Here is a 19,679-nt window from a genome sequence, read left to right on the forward strand (position 1 = left end):
TGTTCTCTGGGCAGCACGATGCAACATGGGGCCCCGAGGTCTGCTGGTCCCAGTGCTATGGGGCAGAGGGCTGTGGGGGCTGTGGGTGTGCTTCGGAATGTGCATGTTGCCTCTTGCCCATCCTGTGTGCCAGGGGGGTGCAGGGTGGCCTGGGCTGGGTGCTGTGGATGTGGCAGCAACCCTGAGCATGTGCCAGGAGGGAGGGCAGTGTAGATGAGGATGAGGGGCTGCTGGTGCCGCAGCCCCTACCGTGGTGGAAGTGGGAGCAGGGCTGGAGATGGGGCAGGGGGCTTGCACAAGGGGCTCCTGCCCCCCAGGGCTCAGGGGCAGCAGTGCCAGCACAGCCCGAATCAGGACTACTAGAGGTAGCAGGAAAGCAAGAATATTCTGGTTTTATGGCCTGTCTCATGATGTGTTTATGGTTGGGATGGGGCAGACACAGACGCTGCCCAGCCCTGCCCTGGGTGGCACAGTAGGTCCCTGCGCCTACAGAGGATAACAGACGGACTTTGCTCTCTAAGGTGGAGCTCCCAAGGGCTCTTACTGACACTGCAGCTGTGTTTGCCCACTGCCAGGAAGCTCGAGGGCTCCTTCCTTGCTCACTCCATAGGCAGGGACCCAGCCAGGACCTCGAGGGGAGCAGGGTCCTGCCCCGTCCCTTCAGAGCATCCTCTGCCCTGTCTGGCCCTGGCGCTGATCCAGAAATCACCAAGTCTCTGCTTTGGTGCTGAGCCCCCCACGTCACAGCAGCCGCCACATAGCAGGTACACTGACCCCTCACCACCCCCAAACCTGCCCCACATTTGGGGTGGCTGCTGAGCTGGGGTCCGTTCCCACAGCCCCCCTGTCCCAACGGCAGGGAGGACGGACACCTGAGCTCTGGCTGTGCCATCCAGGTCCTCACCAGCCCCCAGCCTGGCAGGTGTTGCCCCTGGGAGGGTGTTTGTCCCGTGGCAGGATGCTGGGGGATATGGAGGTGCAGGGTATGTCCGTGGTCCCTAGAGCGTCACCTGAACAGCTCCTTCTCCCCAGGCAGGGCCCGGAGAAGGGAATCTGCTGCCCAGCAGCGCCGCTCCAGGGAGGTAGGGTGGACGGTGCCCCTCCCCATGGCGGCTGGGCCCCCACGTAACGCCAGCCAAACTGGACACCGTGGTCCCACGAGAGAATCCCCCCGGCCAGAGCCCACCCACCTGCCACCTCCGGCCCAGCCCAGACTCATCTGTCACTGCCTGTCCCCACACTGACCCGGCATCCTGTGGGTCGGACACGGGCACGCACCGCGATGCCTCAACCATCACCGGTGGGTAGGGATGGGCAGTGCCAGTAGGTGGCCCAGGGGAACTGGGAAAAGGGGGGGGAAGAGCTGGGGCGACTCTGGGCTGGTTCTGCATCCTGCCCCCATCCTGTTGCTGGGGCTGAGCCACTGTCCTGGCATCCTTCACCCCACACCGTGCTCTGTCCCCGGCACCACTCGGCCGGGCAGAGCGTGGCCAGGAGATGGCAGTAGGGCCCTGCCTGCAGACAGCAGGGGGGCGAGGGGGAGCAGGGCAGAGCTGGGGGGGGATGTCCCTGTGTGCCACGCTGCGGGGGATCCCCCAGTCCCCACAAGAGCGGCTTTGGGGGCAGACCCGTCTGGTGGCACCAACCTCAAACCCTGAGGGGACAGAGGGGGCTGAGGGATGTAGGAAGTGCTCCCCTGCCAAGGCCCCCATGCACCCCATTCCCCTCATGTGCCCCCAACCCTGGGCTGACACCGTGCCCCTCTGTCCCCAGAGCTGTGCAGTGGGGACATCCCCGAGGTGGAGATCATCAGCCTGCTGGGCGAGCAGCTGCCCCGCTACACGCTGCGGGCTGACACCGTCTTTGGCTACGACCACGGTGACTGGCTGAGAGCCCCCCTCGGCCCCCCACAGCCAGCGGCCCCCCTCGCCCCCCAGCAGATCGAGGAGACCCTGCAGTATTTCCGTGAGTGCCCGTGGGCTGGTGAGGGTGGCGGGGCTGGCAAGGGCAGCGGGGCACAGGCTGCGGCAGCTGCGCGGGGTCGGGACGGCGAGGGCAGCCCCGGAGCTAATCACTGCTAACGGGATTGACGGGCTGGATTTCCTCACCCAGAACATCCCCGGCTAATTCTGAGAGCAGCTTCTGCTGAGCCGAGCCGGATGCTGGGAGAGAGCCTCTGTCTTCTCCAGGGACCCCTGCACGTCCCTGCTCCCCTGCACTGTGCCGTGGGCTTGCAGGGGTGGCACACTGGTGGGGTTGGCAGAGTGTGCCAGTGAATCCCAGTGCTGCTGTCCCCCCAGACATGACAGCCTGACAGGCATTGTGGGGGCGCTGGTGCAAAGTCCCCAGAGCCATGGGGTGTGGATGCCTGGGGGGAGACCCCACAGCCCCCATGGCTAGGCAGGGGCGATGCCCACGGTGCTGTGATGGGGCCCGTTCCTGGTGTGGGGTTGGGGTTCAGCGGGGGTTCAGCACAGACGGATTATCTCTGCTTTGTTTCTGCCTCTGGCCTGCGTGTGGCAGGGACAGGATTAGAGCGAGGGGCTGGGGCAGATGGGTGTGGGGCAGCAGGAGACAGATGGGGCTGAGGCTCCCAACCCCCTGCCCACGCCAGGCTGGGGTGGGGGCAAGCCCTCTCCATGCCCTGCCGGTGCTTGCAGCCTTCCCCATCTGGCTGCTCCCCTCTCTGTTCAGCAGGCAGTGGGGTGCAGCCCCCCAGCCATCAGCACCCCTGACCCTGCAGTGACAGTACAAGGGATTGAGCCCCAAGCCCTGTCCCTGTGCCACAGGGCAGGGAGCACCCAGCTCTGCAGGACCCTGGCACCCCCATCCATGGGGCCTGCTGTTCTCAGTGCCAGACCCCTGCAGGTCACAGTTCCCCCGATGGCATGTGTGGGTGTGGAGGGGGCCCATGGCGTCATCCCTTTACCCAAACCTTTAAGCTGCCGTCAGAAATAGCCCCCTCTAATCTGCTTGAGCAGACACGGGGAACCTGCCCAGAGGAGCAAATCCTGGGGCAGGGGATTAGGAAGAAGCAGCTCTTGCCTGTCCACGCAGAGATGTGTGCTCAAGTCCTTGGGGTCCCTGGGGGGTGGGCGCCCAGTGCTGGCTGTGTCCCTCACCTCACCGAGGGAAACACCAGTGCCAGGAGGAGGGAGAGGCTGGGACTGAGGGCACCTGCTCCAGCCCCTCCTCTGGGAGGGGTCCAGTGGTTAGGCAGGTGTCAGGATTCCAGTGGGTGGGAGTCCAGCAGGAGAAGGAAGGCATCCGTGAGGGGCAACTCCAGCCGCGTCCATTCATCCATTATTTGGGTGCTAACGAGGAAGGGCGTTGGGGCAGGTGGTGGGGACGGGCAGAGCATGCGTTGGCATTACCAGCGTCACACCCACGCGGCTTGTGCTACGTGCCAGCCAGCTCCTCCATAATTCAGCACACCATGATTTATTCAGCTTTCCTGCTTCCGTGCTGCCTCTGCAGCGGGGTGGTTGTGGGGAGCTGAGGGTGCCAGCCAGGGAGCACAGGGAGCCTCGATGGGGCATGGAGGGGGCCAGGCTTGTGCCAGCCCATGCTCAGAGCCAAGGGGTGCTGAGTGGGATGGAAAAGCCCTTTCCCAGCTCATGGACCGGGTGGGTCCCAGCACTGCACTGGGCCCTGCATGTGCAGAGTGTGTGATGGCTGTGTGGGTGATGATGGGGGGACCAGGCCTGGGGTGGCAGAGCAGGGCTGGCTGGAAAAAGCAGACCCTGATTCTCACAGGGCCCAAAACCATTCCCTGTCCCTCCCAAGGGGCAGAAGCCGCTGTCTGTGCATAACCCTTGGGGTCAGCCCCGTGGAGCTGCTACATGGGGACCCCCAGTGTCCCCTCCACATTCATCATCACCCTTGGGGACCCATGTGTCCAGACCCCCCATGTCCATGAGCTGGGACCAGAGGTGGGACACAGAGCCCAACTGCACCAGCCCCCCGGGGCTGAGCAGGGTTGTCGCGGGGAGTGCCCCCAACGGGGAGCCCGGTCCTGGGATGTCCGAGAGAGACCGTGTGCCCGAGGTGGCTCGTGGGTGTGGGGGGAGTGGGCACTCCCCAGCAGCCTCTGACACCCCCCGTCGCCCCCGCCCCGCTCCCGCCGGCCCCGCCCCCGCCCGGTCCCGGCCCCAGCCCCAACCCGGCCCCGCCGCCGGGGGACGCGCCGGGCAGGTGCGAGCGGACGGAGCGACCCTATAAATAGGGGAGGGAGAGACTGCAGCGGCTCCGCTCGGCGCGGCTGGGCACGGCTGGGTGGGCTCGGCACGATGGAGATCTGGAGCAGCCCCGCCGCCTACGACGAGTTAAACGGGAACGCGGAGCGCGGCGGCGGCGCCGACCCCATCGCCCGGGAGCTGGAGGAAGGTGAGGGCGGCCCGGGCGGTCCCGCCCCGGCGATGGGGATGGGGATGGGGATGTGGCTGCAGCGGGGCCGGGTTCCCCTGGAGCTGGTCCGGAGCGGCGGGGCCGGGGTCTCTCCCGGGACCGGGGCAGGTCCGGAGCGGTGATCTCGGCTGGGGTCTCCCCCCGGCGGTGCCGTCCCCTCCCCGACCGTGTGTTCCCGCAGCTCGCTGCGTTCCGGGGCAGCCGCCACCCAGTCCCTTGGGGACCTCCAGGCTCGCCCCGATCCTAAGGAGACCTGTCCCCTCGCCGAGGGAGGCGGGGAGCGGGTGGAGGGACAGGGTGAGAGCCCCCGCCAGGTCTGCGTGTGCCCGTGGGGATGGGGGTCCCTCCTCCCTCCCCCTCCCGCATCCCGCCGGATCGGGCCTGCAGATGGGTGTTTACATGTTTGCCAGCGCTGCAGCCCCCGTCTCCCAGGGCCAGCCGCTCGCTCCAACCGTAACGATGCTCATGCTCTAATTATTTCCAATTAATGGCTCAGGGGCCTGACGAGGTGCAGTTGGGGACCCCCGCGGGGAGCGGGCACTGTTGGGGTGTGTAGAGGGGGTTGAGGCTGGAGCTGGAGTTGGCTCCTCTTCCCATGCATGTGTTTGGGGTACCTGCCCACTGGGGCGTGGGGCAGCACCCAGGGCAGTGAGGACTGGACGGGACCGGGGTGGCGAGTGGGGGCATTGCCATGACAACACACTCACCATTACACAACCCCAGCTGGGGCGGCCTAATGGGATTTGTGTGGCTGAGCCTCCCCTGTTAACCCACTTCGTCTGCAGGACTGGGGAGTGGCTGTGACTGGGGACTTGGGTGGAGGCCCTGAGTGCAGCCAGCGCTGCTCGGCCAGGGGAAACTGAGGCACGGCCCCTTGGGGCAGCAGAGCATCAGCAAGAACATGGGGAGTGCTGTGTGGTGTGGGCAGGGTGCGGGGTACAGGCAGGTCTCGGGGTGTAAGCAGGGTCTGGGGCACAGGCTCCCAGTTCCCTCTCACCACACAGCTCCAGTGCTGCCATCTGGGTGCGTGCCCAGCACTGTCTGGCAGCGCCTGCGGGCACAGTTGGCAAGATTGGTACTGGGGAGACAGACATCTCCATCCTTGTGCCTCCTCTCCCATCCAGAGAGCCAGACAGTGGCCAGGGGAGGCAGGGCCGTAGTTGGGGCCCGTTCCATTGTGGTGGTGTTGGCGTTGGGGGCAGCTGCCTGTTCCCACAGTGTGCTGCCCACAGCTGCCTCTGCCCCTGTTGCTGAGTGGATCGTTGTGTTGTGCAGCTGGAGGGGCACTGGGTGGGTGCGGGGTGCAGCATCCCCTCCCCCAGAGAGAAACTAGGGCAGGGCTGGCTTCTCGGGGGGGGACTGGGAGAGGGGGCTGGGGACAGATTGGAGGGGACGCTGCCTGTGAGCCCGGCTCGGCGTGGTGCCACCCACAGCTATTTACTCTGGAGCTCCAGCCTGTTTTCTGCTGGAAATGTCACCTCCAATCCCATCTCCACTGCTGGCCTTTCCCCGTCCTTCCTTCCCATCCGTGTGTCCAGCGGTGGGGCTGGCACTGTGCCCGTGCTGGGGGCTTGGCGCTTTCCTTGCCACCCCGAGGTGCAGGCAGGGTTGGGGGTGAGGTGTGAGCCCCCCGTTTCCCATGATGGTGGCATGGCTGTGGGCATCCCCACCCACCTCTGCCTGGCACCACGCCAGGTGCTGCCCAGCAGATAAAAGGTCCTTTTTGGTGACCAACCTGGAGCAGCCTTGTGCTGCCTCCCTCCCATTCCCGTCCTTGTGCAGCTCCAGAGAGAGCAGTGACATGGACTGGGGGGCAGTGGGGTGACAGTGCTGAGCCCCTGGGCCAGTGCTTCCTCAGTGTGGGGGTTCATCTTTCGACCTCTCCCCCAGTCCTGTGTGCTGAGCGGGTGGTCAGGATCACCAAGACCTACCACGACATTGACGCCGTCACCAACCTGCTGGATGAGGTATGTTGGACACCCCCACCTGTGTGAGGGCTGGGGGGCTGTTGGGATCCTGGGGACACAGGGATGGGTGAGGACTGGGGAAGGGATGAGTCCTGGCTGAGGCAGACCTGCTCCTTGCAGAAGGAGCGGGACCTGGAGCTGGCGGCGCGCATCGGGCAGTCCCTGCTGAAGCAGAACCGGAGCCTGACCGAGCGCAATGAGCTGCTGGAGGAGCAGCTGGAGTTGGCCAAGGAGGAGGTAACAGCTCCTAGGCACAGGTCCAGGCCTTGGCCTCCTGTGTGCCCCCCTGGGGTGGCTGTGGTCCCCTTGGCCGTGTCCTGAAGCCCTTTGTCTCTCCAGATTGCGCAGCTGCGCCATGAGGTCTCCATGCGGGATGACCTTCTCCACTTTTACACCACCACGACAGAGGAGAGCGAGCCCACCACCACCACCTCCACACCGTGAGTGAGAGTCCCTCACTGCTGCTCCTGTGGGTTGGGCAGGAACTGTCACCACCACCAGGGTAGCCCTGGACGTGCTCCCTTCCCTCCCCTCCCTCGGCTGTGGCTCCAGCAGCACAGAGCTGAGTTGTTGCAGTTTCCTGCCTGGGTGGGCAGCCCCATCCTGCCCGCACTGCAGGTGCTCAGTGCCATCCCTGCTGTCCTCAGGCTGCGCCGGCACGAGTCCTCGCTGTCCCTGCAGCAGTACTTCCAGTACGACACCTTGCAGCAGAAGCTGAAATGCCTGGAGGAGGAGAACCAGAAGCTTCGCATGGAGGTGAGCAGAGCCAGCTGGTGGATGCCCTGCGGTGCCCACCTCTGCCCCACTCACTGCAGGGGGGCCCGAGCAGCCTGCCAGGGAGGTGGGAGGTCCTGCCCATCACACTCAGCCCCTCCAACCGTCTCCTCCAGGCCACCAGCATTGCCACAGAGACCTGTCAGTATGAGGACCAGGAGCAGCAGCTGATGATCGACTGCGTGGAGCAGTTCTGTATGTGGGGCTGGGGGGTCTGCAGGCAGTGCCCAGCATCGCTGCGTGGGCTGGGGCTGGGGGGCCGTGCCCCGGCGGTGACGAACCCCGGCCCTCCCGCAGCCGAAGCAAGCCAGCAGGTCGTTCACCTGTCGGAGGAGCTGGCGCACCGGGCGGAGGACGCGGCGCGGCAGCAGGAGGAGATCACGCAGCTCCTGGCGCAGGTCGCGGACCTGCAGCAGAAGTGCCGCACGGTGAGGGTCCCTGCCCGTGCCGGGGGTGGGGGGGTGGCGCGGGCACAGCGCCCTGACGTGCCCGCTCCCGCCCGCAGTACGGCTCCGAGGTGGAGGAGCTCCAGCAGCACCTGACTGCGGCGAAGGAGGTGCAGCAGCAGCTCCGGATGGAGGTGAGGGCCGTGGGTGTCCCGGCCGGTGGGGGGTCCTGCCAGGTGCCCCCGGGGCCGTGCCCGAGCTGTGCCCGTGTCCCCGCAGCTGCGGGACCTGCAGGAGAAGTACGCGGAGTGCGGCGGGATGCTGCAGGAAGCGCAGGAGGAGGTGAAGAGCCTGCGGAGCCGCAGCCTGCCCAACAGCACCGTGAGCCGCTACAGCGCGCCCAGTCTGCTGCCCGTGGTGAGCGCCCGGGGGCGCGGGGTGGGCACGGTGGGGGTGGGTGTTGCTGCTCTCCCCTCTACTGACACTGTGTCCCCCCTGTCTCCAGGACTCACTGGCCGCTGAGATCAAGGGCATGATGAGGAAGAGGACTGACAGCTCCTCCTCGGACTACAAGTGAGCGCTGGCACCGGTGGCTAGTGCTGTACCATGGGATGGGAGGCTCGGAGGGTGCCTGGCTCACTCCCACCCGCTTCCTGCAGGGGTTACCTGCGCGTCTTCGAGACGGTGAAGGCAGTGAACCAGGCAGCCAAAGCCAAATCTTGCTCCGAGTCTCCCCACCACATGCCAGGCTCCAAGCAGTTGTCAGCCGCCCACTCTGGGGGGGCCAGCACCCCCCACATCAGCTGCTCCGGCTCGGAGGGTGCCCGGTGAGTGCTGGGGGGGGTTAACTGGGGCCAGGTGGGACAGCGGCTGCCCCTGCACTGGAGACGAGGTGCTGGTGACCTGCTGGTCACACGGGAGCAGGAATCAGCCTGGGGCAGGGAGGGCAGGATCCAGCACAGCCCGGGGTGCGGTGCGGGACCACTGCCCCGGGCACCCTAACCCTGTACCTGCCAGCAGGGCCGGGGGGTCCGGCGGGGCCCGCTGGGCAGCCCCGGGCCGGCAGGACCTGGAGGCGGCGGTGCAGCGGCTGTCGGCGCGGCAGCAGAGCCACTCCTCCGAGGAGCGCTCCTTCTTCGAGGCCGAGCGGGAGCGCAAGCTCTGGCGCCTGAGGGACGGGGCGAACTCCAGCGGCTTCCTCACCCCCAACGAGAGCATCGTCTCCACGGGGACCAGCTACTCGGGGGGCTCGGAGCTCACCGCCGGCTCCACCTTTTCCCTCGGCTCCCTCACATACCTGCCCGACAAGCTGCAGATCGTGAAGCCACTGGAAGGTGAGGGGCAGAGGGGGTGCAGAGCTGGAGCTGCCAGGAGGGTCCAACGACACCAGCTGAGCCCCCCCGGCTGTGTTCTGTCCCCAGGCTCTGTGACACTCCACCACTGGCAGCAGCTGGCACAACCCAACCTGGGCGGGATCCTGGTGCCCCGTCCCGGGGTGCTCACCAAAGACTTCAAGCAGCTGGACATCGACCTGGAGGAGGTGTACAGCCTCAATGACCTGGAGGAGGATGATGTGGACACTGGCTCCTTCCAGCTGCTCCCTACCTCAACACCCGCCAAAGCCAAGGAGCGCCCCAGGGGTGAGCGCGGGGCGAGGGGACGGAGGGGACGTGGCCCCCAGCACGCCCCTGTCCTCCTGCCCAGGCTTCCTGTCGCTCCCCCCTGCACTCTCCCCTCTTGCAGCAGCCTGTCCCTGCCACCCCCCTGTCCCCGCGGGGACTCTCCGTCTGCAGCTGCTCGAGGGCCCTTCTCCGGCAGCCGCCCCGGCGGGGTGAGCCCTCTCCGTCACCCCGGGGTGCCCCTGCTGGCCCCCGGCCGTGTGGAGGGGGCAGCTCTGGGACAGACGGCATCTCCCGGTGCCACCTGTGCTCACAGCCCCCTCTGAGCAGGCACCGGGCCCCAGCTCTGCTGGAGCTCTGCCCCACGCACGGAGCTCCTGGCCCGGCTTCGGCTCTCCCGCCTGCCCCCAGCCCCGCTCTCTGCCTGTGTCCTGCCCCCCTCTCCCCGTTGACCCCTTGTCTCCTGTCCCTTCCAGTGTTCCTCTCTGTTAACAACCTCCCCCAGACCCCGTCTACCTTCACCATCACCACCTGCCACATCCTCCACCCCACCACTGCGATCACCACGGTGACACCCAGGTAAGGCGCGTGGCCCCTCCCACCGCCTGCGCTGCCTGCACCCGCCCCGCTGTGCCCCCCGGCTCTCGCTGTGCCCCCCGGCTCTCGCTGTGCCCCCCGGCTCTCGCCGCCTCAGCCCCTGCCTGGCTCCCTGCAGCTCGAGGAAGCCGCAGCCGGGGGCCACTTGCGGCCCCTGATGCTCTGAGAGATGCCAGCACTTGAAGTATCCCCAAATCTGGCTGCTGGGCTGTCTGCGTGCCCGTGGGGAGCTGAGACCACCTTTTCTCCCCCCCCGCCCCCTCCTGCACTGTAGCACCCTGAGGGGATGGAGAGCCTTCCTGGGGGGCTCACCCTGGGGAGCAGCACCCCGGGCACAGAGCAGTGTGTGCTCCCGGCACTCCGGGGCAAGGACATGGCTGGGCAGCAGCCAGGACATTTCCCCAGCTGGGTTCTGGGCTGACCCTTCATTAATGAGCACCGGTGATTAGCCCTAATGAGCCCCTCCAGGCTCCTTGGGGTTCGATGTGAGTTGGAGTTCACTGTTAGACACAACCCTGCATGTCTGGAAATTGCTTGTGGAGCAGGGACTGTGTTCCAATCCTTCCTGGCTGCTGAGCTGGAGGGGCATGGCCACAGCCCCCCAGCCCCTGGCCCTCAGCTTTGAGGTACTGGGCAGTTTGCAGCACGGGGGTGTCCCATAGCCCAAGGCTCATCAGGTGAAGGAGGAAAGGGGGTCCTGCTCTGCCCGAGGCCCCTCCTGACCCCTGCAGCAGCATCCCCTGGGCCAGGGTCCCCCACTGACCCCTCCCTTCTGCTCTCTCTTCCCCTCCAGTCTGTATCATGCCGTCGTGCCTTCTTGTGGGCCCTTTGAGGGGCTGAGCCTCAGCAGCCCCTCGCCAGAACAGTCTCCCCCCACGCTGGTGCTTGGCCCTGGACCCCCAAGCACCCCCGTAGGACTCTTCAGGCTCTTGCTGGGGCGAGATTCCCACTCGGCACCAGGGACTGGATTGTGGCGGGCCCCCTCACTCTGCTCCCAGGACTCCCAGCACGCTGAGCCCCAGCCCTCCCCTGTGCCCCGGGGGCAGGATGGATCCCCACCCAGGAGCAGCATCTTCAGCTGGAACCTGGTGGAGAAGCTGCGGCGCCTGGGGCTGGACAAGGTGGTGGCCAGAGGGGAGGTGTACCATGCCCAGGGAGGGCACAGGGGGGCCCGGGGCACCCTGACGTGACACTGCTGCAGAGCCCCCAGGCTCACGGTGAGACACATCCTCTTCCTTGCCCATCCACGGGGAAATGGAGACAGGACAAGCTTCACCCTCCTCTCCAGGTGCTGCCCAGGACCGGCAGCACTCCCAGCACTTGAGGAGGGCTTTGCCCTGGCTGCAAGGACAGAACCCAGCACTGCTCCCCATGTGTGGGGGGGTGCAGGGGGTGCCGACTGACCCTGTCCCTGCTGGGGGTAATGGACCCTTCACAGGAGCCAGTTTCTGGCAATAAGAACTGTTCCTGCTTCTGCTGAGCCTGTTCAAGGAGCGAGGGGCAGCTTGGCCCTTCGGGGCTCTCCAGAGCTGCAGCAAAGGGCGATGCTCAGGTGGGTCCTGGGGGAACCTGCGTGTGCCGGGGGAGATTCCCCCAGCCCAGGCTGGGCCCCTGGCCAGCACCTGGACTGGCTTTTAGAAGGAATGGTGGTTTAAACTCTTTCCCACTCACTGAGTAGCAATAGTAGCAGCACCTGCAGCTCGGGGTGTTTCTTGGGGTGCTGCTGTTGCTCCCACCGGCCACATCCCTCACCCCGGGCTGTGCCCTGTCCCCTGGCAAATAAATGTGAAGTCACAGAGCAGTTTGTGTGTGCTGTGTCCGCTGCCGTGGGCAGTTGGGTCTCTGCCCTGTGCTTCCCTGTGGGGCTGGGGGCAAATTCCCCCTGCCCACCCTTCCCAAGCTCTCCCCAGCACAGCCCTGGGTGCAGCAGCCGTAGTGCCAGAGTTTTATTGCAGGAAAGGACACACACCAAGGGCATGGGGGCCGTGCATGGTCAGCCCAGCCCCGTGGCTACACGGCATCGGCCCCGTCCTCGGCACTGCGGCGGCCGAAGTCCATCCAGTCGGGGTAGTAGTGCTCGTGCAGGGCCTCCATCCCCTCGTCCTCGTGCACGAAGCCCTTGTGGTTGTTCAGCTCTGCCAGGGCAAGGGTGGCAGTTAGAGCTGGCACAGGGGGCCGGGCTGTGCCCCCCCGAGGGCTGCCCACCCCGAGCTCCTGGTACCTGTGAGGGCGTGGGGCAGGAACCGGGACAGGAGGTGCTGCTGCTCCTGGGACAGGTACTCGGGCCAGTCGCGCCGCACCAGGCTGGGGGGGGGCTGGTGGGGGTCCCCCCCAGCGCCCGGTGCCACGGGCCAGCACAGGCAGGAGGTCACAGTGATGGTGAGGATGAGGCCGAAGCACAGGGTCACCTTCATGGCTGTGGAGAGACTGAGAGGGGAGGGGAGCGGAGGGGCTGCATCCCCCCAACCAGGCGTGCTCAGCCTGCAGGGAGGGGTGACCTGGGTGCTCCTCCTGGGGTCTGGCCAGTTCACAGTCCCCTCTGTCCCTCCCTGTGGGTTCCCAGCCCCCTCCATCCCTCCCATCTGCTCCTCAAGTCTTCTCCATCCCTGACTCCCAGCTGGTCCCCAAGATGACTCCGGACAGCGGCAGAGCCCTGTGGGACTCACCTGCAGGCTCTGGGGCTCGGTGGATGTCCTGGCGGGGTGTCCTGGTGGGGTGTCCTGGCAGGGTGTCTGGGTGAGTGTCTCAGTGGGTGCCTCTCTCCAGGGTCTCTGTGGCTCAGTCCTGCTTTTAAAGGCACTGCTGCAGCTGCCCCACCCCGAGGCGGCTCCACACCCACCCACCTCCCCTATGGGGGGGCCCACAGGCTCCTGTGTGTGCTCACAGACACACAGACACACACACAGAGTGCTCACACACAGACACACACTGAGCACTCACACATACAGACACACACAGACACAGACACACCGACACACAAACACACACAGACAGAGTGCTCACACACACAGACACACAGACAGACAGACAGACACACACTGAGAGCTCACAGACACACACACATATATATACATACATATTTATACATATATAAAAAAAGAGACATTCATACGTAAACAGATATATGTATATACATATATGTGTGTGTGTGTGTGTGCATATATATATACATATATATACACACACATATATATATGGGACTCAATGATTTTGATGGTCTTTTCCAACCTAAATGATTCTGGGATTTTATACATATGTAAATATATATATATATATATACACATATGTGTGTGCATATATATATGTACATACATGTATGTATATATGTATATTATGTATACACAAAGGTACATATACACATATATGTATATATACATACATGTATATGTGTGTATACAAACATATATACTTACATGTCCACATACAGCTGTGTCTGTTCACACACACACACACATATGTACCTCCATACCTCTGTCTGTGTACATGTTTATACACGCGTGTGGCATGTCTGGGGTCCCAGCTGGGGCTGCACACAGCAGGGGGGTGCAGGGGTGTATGTGTGTGTGTGTGTGTGTGTGTGTGTGTGTGTGTGTGTGTGTGTGTGTGTGTGAGGCTCTTCACACAGGCCCCATTCTGCAGCCCTGGCTCTCTCCCTGTACCCCAAAAAGCTCTGGGGTGTCACAGGAGGGGTGGGAACCCCTCGCTGCCAAAGTCCCCCAAAATTCCCTGTCTGCTCCTCGTTCGATATCGACGTTCCCTCCTGCCCGTATTAACCCTCCTCCCGGTGTATTTTAGAGACCATTTGTCTCCCTCCTTCAATAAACCCCTGAGTGACATCCTGGGCTGGGCCGTGTCCCTGTCCTGTGTCCCCCTGCTCACCGTGTTCCCAACGATCCGTGTCGGAGCTCCTCAAACACCCCAAAACAAATGGCCTTTGGATGGCAGGGAGGCAGCGGCGCCCGCCATCGATCACTCGCTCCACCGAGCGCCTCTCACAAGGAACATACAAATTGTTTTCCAATTTGTGGCTTTTAATGGCTCAATCTGGACCAAATGAGCCGTCAGGGTGACGGGAATGGCGGCCGCTCCCTTTGGGGGTCACGGGCTTGGCAGCACCTTGACGCAGGTTTGTGGCCAGACCTGCGGGCACTCGGCTGGGCCCTTCTCCAGGCGGACAAAGGCCGGGCTGGGGGTGGTCCCAGCCCCCCTCGCCCCTGCCCAGCTGGGTCTGCCTGTCCTGGCAGCGGATGAGGTGGTGCCTCCCTCCTGTGTTCAAGGGCAGAGCCAGCAAGGAAGAATCCAGGCTGGATATACTCCAACAGCCCCTGCTCAGGCAGGGGCTCAGGAATTTTTGGAGCAGCATCAGAGTGTAGATTGGGCTGTGTCAGGCTGTGAGCAGGAACAGACCCCCAGTGTGAGCACCAGCCTTGGAACTGCCAGCACCTGCTCTTGATGTGCAGGGCTTGAGGTCACCCCGAGGTACAGGCAGGGCTGGAGGTCACCCTGAGGTACAGGCAGGGCAGGAGGTCACCCTGAGGTACAGGCAGGGCTCAAGGTCACCCTGAGGTACAGGCAGGCCTCGAGGTCACCTCCCTCCTCGGTGCACTCAGTGTGTTGCACAGTTGCAGCAATTTGGTTTCCAAGAGCAAAGTCTCCCGCGGAAGCAGCAGTGAACGAACCCAGTGAACGAACCCAGTGCTCCCGTGGGAGATGGGGGTCATTGTGGCAGTGGGTGAACAGCCGTGACCTGCTGTGGGAGTGCCAGCAGCAGGTGCCCAGGGTGGTAGAGCCTCCCCCTCCTCCCCACAGCAGTTTTTGGGAAGCACAAGTGCTGGTCCTGCCCACAGGACTTACGGGAACAGAAACAGCCCAAGAGCTGGTTCGAGGGTTGCTGTGCCCAGGCAGGGAATGACTCAGCACCCACCACTCCTGGGCTTTTCCCCCTGCTCAAGCAGGAGCAGCACCAGTGGAGCTCAGGTTCCCCTTCCTGCAGTGAGTCAGAGTGGGGGGACACCCCCAGACCCTCCCAGTTACACCAACCAGGCCCCTGAGCCCGTGCCCCTGCTGGGAGAGGGGAAGGTGCTTTGGCTCCAGGGAGCGATGGAACCCACCACGCACGGGCTTTTGAAAACCACTTTTATTTAAATAAGACTTTAAATACATTACATAAAACATCAGAAATTAAACCAAAGCTGTTGTTACTGCACAGGGCCTGAGGCAGCAGCTCTATGGACACAAAGCTCTGCAGCTCCAGCCACAAGGCTGCTCCTCGTGTTAGTCCAGAACTGATCCCTTGTCACAAGTTTAACCCACCTCAGGGCTCGCGGGGCCCCGAGCTGCAGCCATCCGGCCTCCACGTCACTCTTCTGCCACTCTTGTTCCAAGCCAAGCTTCCCCAGATCCCTGTGCCAGTGGGAGCCAGCACTGCCCCGAGGGACAGTGCCATGTCCCCGTGCCCCACCTGAGCTCGGGGCCCGGGCTGGGCAGGACACGATTCCCATCGTCCGGGCTGGAAGCGCAGCTGGACTGAGGAGCCATCCGGGCAGGCCGAGTCCCTGGGCTGAGCTGGGAACAGCTGGGTACCTTTGGCTCCAGGTCGGAGCTCTGGGAAATGAGGGACAGGCAGACAGGATAGCATGGGCTCGTGTCAGTTTATTACATCACCAGTTACACCAGTCCAGACTCAACAGTGGACCCAAGATCGTTACATTACACAAACCGGCTGCTTTTAAAGTTATGACAAGGGACAGGTGGGAATTTCATGGTAAGGAAATCTTCTTGCATAAAGCTCCAGAGGCCCACGGGCACTTAAAACCCGTGGACTTTCAGCTGGTCGTCTTTAGCCAGTCCAATCTGCAAGACAGAAAACGCATTTACAGCCCAGAGCGAGGCTTTTGTGCTCCCCCACACCACCCGTGCCCAGAACTGCCCCCTTCACAGGGAGGGAAGGTGAGACTCTGCAAACCCTGCTAGGGGGGAATTTGCCTAGATCAAGGATTAAAGGAGAAAAGAAAGAATCATCACAGAGAGGGCTACGCTGAAAGAGACTGTGAGATTCCAACCCCCCTGCCCCAGGGCAGGGACAGAGCTGTTCTCCCTCCCACCCTGCCGTGTGTTTATTATCTAATCTCGTGTTTAATTTCACGAGCGGCAGCCCGGGGGTGTCCTACCTCCACGAGGAACTGGCAGATGTTCTTGCGCTGGTCACCCTGCAACTGAATCACTTCTCCATACTCGGGGTGCTCAATTACAGTTCCATTGCAGGCAAATTTCTGCAGCAAGGAGACAAGAAACCTCCTTAGCACCTCATAAACCTCCTCCCGCCAAGCCTGGTCGACCCCCAGCCCCTCCACACTTACCTTCTTGAAGGCCTTCACCAGTTTCTTTTTATCGTAGTCATCCGCGATGCCCTGGACTGTGGTGAGGGTCTTCCTGCCGTTGCGCTGCTGGATCCTTATATGGATGTAGTCCTCAGTGCCGGCCGGGAGCAGGTCATCACCCTTACTTGCATCCGCAAAGGGGTCTGCGGGGCCAGATCCCAACGCGCCGTCAGGCTCCGCCCCGCCGCGCCCCATTGGCCGCCGCGCCCGTCCGTCACAGAAGGAGCGCACCCCATTGGCGGCCTCACCCGTCCATCACGCGCTGGAGCCGCCCCTGCCCGCCCCACAATGCCTGTCAATCACGAATGGCCCCAGCCCCTGCCGCCACCCCATTGGCCGCCGCACCTGCCCGTCAGGCTGGAGCCCCGCCCCCTCCCTCCTTCCCCCGCGGCTGACGCAACCGGGCCCGGAATAGCAACTGCGCCACGGGGCGGGGCCGGGGCGGGGCCCGCGCGCTCCCCCGGCCCCGCCGCACAAAGGGGCCTCACCGAAGGGCTGGAGGTTCTGGATAGCGGACATACGATACGCTTCCCTTCCCTCGGCGGAGGCGGCGGCGGCGGCGGCGGCTGGGGGGCGGCTGTGGCGGCGGGAGCGGCTCTGGGCGGAGGATGCTCTCGCGGCGGCGGCTCGAGGCGCTGTCAGGGGGGCGGGACCGCCGTCTCCCGCTTATATACGGCCGCTGCGTGACGTCAGCGCGCACGGCGGGCGAGGGCGGTGATTGGCCGGCGCTCGGGGGCGTCAGCACGCACGGGGCGCACGACGCCGCGCCCCGGCCGGCGCAGGGAGGGCCAGGCGCATGCGCGGGAGGGGGGCCGGCGGCGCGCGGAGCGGCGCGTGCGCAGTGCGAGGACCAGGCCCCGACCAGGCCCCTCGGGACCCCCCCAACCCCCTGGACCAACCCCGGGATCCCCCCTCCGCACCCCAAACCCCCTTGGGAACCCCCAAAATACCCCTGGGGCACCCAACTCCCCATCCGGGATCCCCAACCCCCCACATGAACCACAAAATCCCTCCCACGACCCCCAAAATCCCTCCAAATCCCCATGTTAGCCCCACCAAGACCCTCTCAGGACACCCCAAAAGCCCTCTGGGAACGTAAAAACCCTTCCAAACCCCCTTCGCGCCTCCCAAATGTCCTTGGGACCCTCGAACCCCCCCAAAATCTCCTTGGGATCCCCCCCCAACCCGGACCAGCTTCCTGCCAGTCCTGCACCGGCCTTGGGGCTCCTGTGGCCGCTCCGGGTGTTTGCTCGGCTGCACTCGCAGCCCTCAGTGCGCGGTGTGACCCCCAGCCCGGGGTGACAGAGCTCTGCCATGCCCGGTGCCCACTCTGACACCCAGTTTGGGGTTGTCACCAGCTGTGTCCCACGTGCAGGCAGCCCAGGATGCTGCTCCCAGGCCGCTGGCAGGGAGATGCTCCGAGGACACACGGTCCTGGAGCGGGGCTGGGGCTCTGCTGCCAAGGGGGAGACGCTGAAGGTGTCCCTGGAATCTGCCAGGAGAGGAAGGGGTTTATGTTTAAACATGTGACACGTCCCCCTGGCACTTGAGTCCTAATTTGAGGCCCCAGAGCCTGGCTCTCAGTGTTGGGATTGAGCTGCTGAACACGGACATTCCACGGACAAACCCCCAGCCTGGCGGGTGTGTCCCCAGTGGCTCAGCCCTGCACGGGGGCTGCTGGCACAGGGACACCACATCCTGCTCGGAACAGGTGCTAAAAATACCTCAAGACTCCAGATATGAGGGACAGTAAATCCCCTGCACAGTTACAGGAATCAAAAGCCATCCAGATCCAGACAGAGCGTGAACTCTCCTCTGGGAGCGGGTTAGAGCTGCACACGGAGTGGGAATGTCATCCCTGGGGACCGTGGGCCTGCGGGGCTGGGGACTGTTTGTCTGGAGCTCCTCAGCTCTGTTCGGATCCCAACTGTGTAGGTGTCACTGCTCCCCTCGGATCCATCTCTGGAGCACGACGTGGGCTCAGCAGGTTACTGGCAGCTGGGTGTGCTGCCATCTGCGGCTCTGGCAGCCCTCGCTCGCTCGGGCGTTGCATCATTCTTGGGGGTTTTATTTAAGATAAAGGCAAATGGTGTCTCTTGCACCAGGCAGAGGGAACCGTTTGCGATGCCGTGTTCCAGGGTCTCTCTGGTGTCTCTGGAGCATTTGTCACTTCTGTATGTGACAGATCAGCTGCAGAGCTGGCTGAAATTGTCATGAAAATGTGAATTTGCTCCACGACCACCTTGAACAAGCAGATGGCTCTCCTCTCCTCTGTTTCTGATCAGGTTCTCCTTTCTCCCAGAGGAGCCATCTCTCACAGCCACATGGTGGAGTAGCCAGACAGGGGAGGCAATTAGAGGTTTGCACTGCATCTTTCTGCTGGAGGCATTTCCAAGTCCTCACTGCAGCCAAAGGGCTGCTTTTCATATTCCACACCAAACACTGGCAGAGCCATTGGTACCTCCAGTCTGGTGTCAGCTCTGGGCACACCGGCCAGGATGTCCAGGACACCCCAGCTGATTGATCAGCATCACTTCAGGTCCACAGAGTCCATGTGGCACACCCCTGTTGTGCCCCCCAGAGCCTTTGGCCCAAGACAAAAAGAGGGGAGTGTGTTTGGGACACCAGGGCTGAGCACTGTCAGGGAAGTATTGCATCAGATTTTGTCCTTCAGAGCTGGCACCTGCAGTCACGAGTGGCATTGGCTGGGCCCCGGGGCCGAGCCCCCTGCACCTTCCTCACCTCTGGGTGCTGGTCCTGCCCTGTCCTGCCCGATGAGGTGCCGCTCCCGGCTCCCCACGAGGTGGCAATGCCGGTCTCCTGCAGGAGCATCTCCGGAGGCAGCACCGAGCTGCTGCCGTGTCCTTGTGCCCGGCCCCCGGCAGACAATCGGCCCTTGTCCCCCCGCGCTGTGCGGGGGCTCCGTGCACCGCAAACCCCGTGCGGGGGCCGTGGCAGTGCCAGGTGACCTGCCAGGGTCGGCTCAGGGGCAGCAGGAGGAGCAGGGGGGCCCAGAGCCACCCGAGTCCTGTGACACTGTCACTGCTCACTCGAAGGCACTGCAGTGGTGCTGGGGGCTGGGGTGGCTCCTGGGCACCCTCGTGTGCCTTGGCAGCGAGTGGCACAGGCGGCCCTGAGATAAGGAAACATGATGGTGGCGAGGGCAGGGCCTGCCCAGCACCGGTGCCCCTGCCAGTGCCGGGGATCCTGGGGGGACGCTCCCCTGTGCCCCTGTGTGTGTGTGGCCTGGGGAGCCCAGGGTGATGCAGCCCCACCCTGCCTGTGAGGGTCCTGCAGCAGTGGCCCCGAGGGCTTCCAGGGGCTCTTGGTGGGTGACCAGCCTGGGGTTACTACAGGTCTCTCCCCATTGTGTCCTGCAAGGCCATTTCACCCTGTGCTCTAAGTGGGGGGTCTTGGTGCCCCCCAGAACACCCGGGAAGTGCAGCAGAAGGAAAGGAATCACCCCAGCATTCTCCCGCAGCTCAGCAATGCCCTCCGGGCTGGGACATTCCTAGAAACCAGCTTTTCTCCTCCAACATCCTTCCTGCA

The 19,679-nt window shown here is 63.8% G+C and overlaps 3 protein-coding genes across 5 annotated transcripts; 1 reads left to right on the forward strand and 2 right to left on the reverse strand.

The window, feature by feature from the left end:
• The first annotated feature begins 2,126 nt into the window (after positions 1–2,126).
• On the forward strand, positions 2,127–11,549 carry HAP1 (huntingtin associated protein 1). 3 transcript variants are annotated; one of them, XM_051794607.1, is made up of 15 exons: positions 2,127–4,386; positions 6,298–6,374; positions 6,495–6,611; positions 6,714–6,814; positions 7,022–7,130; positions 7,265–7,343; positions 7,446–7,576; positions 7,654–7,728; positions 7,814–7,951; positions 8,040–8,107; positions 8,194–8,361; positions 8,552–8,868; positions 8,956–9,174; positions 9,630–9,732; positions 10,544–11,549. In XM_051794607.1, the coding sequence occupies exons 1-15, from the start codon at positions 4,290–4,292 to the stop codon at positions 10,938–10,940; spliced, it is 2,196 nt and encodes a 731-aa protein (XP_051650567.1). In that variant the 5' UTR covers positions 2,127–4,289; the 3' UTR covers positions 10,941–11,549. The 3 variants fall into 3 exon arrangements, with proteins under 3 accessions (XP_051650567.1, XP_051650568.1, XP_051650569.1); XM_051794608.1 differs by having other exon boundaries at positions 8,555–8,868; XM_051794609.1 differs by lacking the exon at positions 9,630–9,732 and having other exon boundaries at positions 10,544–10,735.
• Positions 11,550–11,760: 211 nt separating this feature from the next.
• Positions 11,761–12,769, reverse strand: LOC127474212 (gastrin/cholecystokinin-like peptide). Its single transcript, XM_051794730.1, has 2 exons — positions 11,972–12,769; positions 11,761–11,885 (listed from the first exon to the last, which is right to left on the reverse strand). Exons 1-2 carry the CDS (start codon positions 12,330–12,332, stop codon positions 11,761–11,763), a joined length of 486 nt encoding a protein of 161 aa, XP_051650690.1. The 5' UTR covers positions 12,333–12,769.
• A 2,613-nt stretch (positions 12,770–15,382) lies between these two features.
• Positions 15,383–16,784, reverse strand: EIF1 (eukaryotic translation initiation factor 1). The gene is made up of 4 exons (XM_051794698.1): positions 16,619–16,784; positions 16,110–16,273; positions 15,921–16,022; positions 15,383–15,603 (listed from the first exon to the last, which is right to left on the reverse strand). The coding sequence occupies exons 1-4, from the start codon at positions 16,647–16,649 to the stop codon at positions 15,559–15,561; spliced, it is 342 nt and encodes a 113-aa protein (XP_051650658.1). The 5' UTR covers positions 16,650–16,784; the 3' UTR covers positions 15,383–15,558.
• Positions 16,785–19,679: the final 2,895 nt, after the last annotated feature.

This window comes from Manacus candei, unplaced genomic scaffold, assembly GCF_025592945.1.
Source record: "Manacus candei isolate 608988 ecotype Guabito, Panama unplaced genomic scaffold, ASM2559294v1 h1tg000040l, whole genome shotgun sequence".
NCBI classification, from domain to species: Eukaryota; Metazoa; Chordata; class Aves; order Passeriformes; family Pipridae; genus Manacus; species Manacus candei.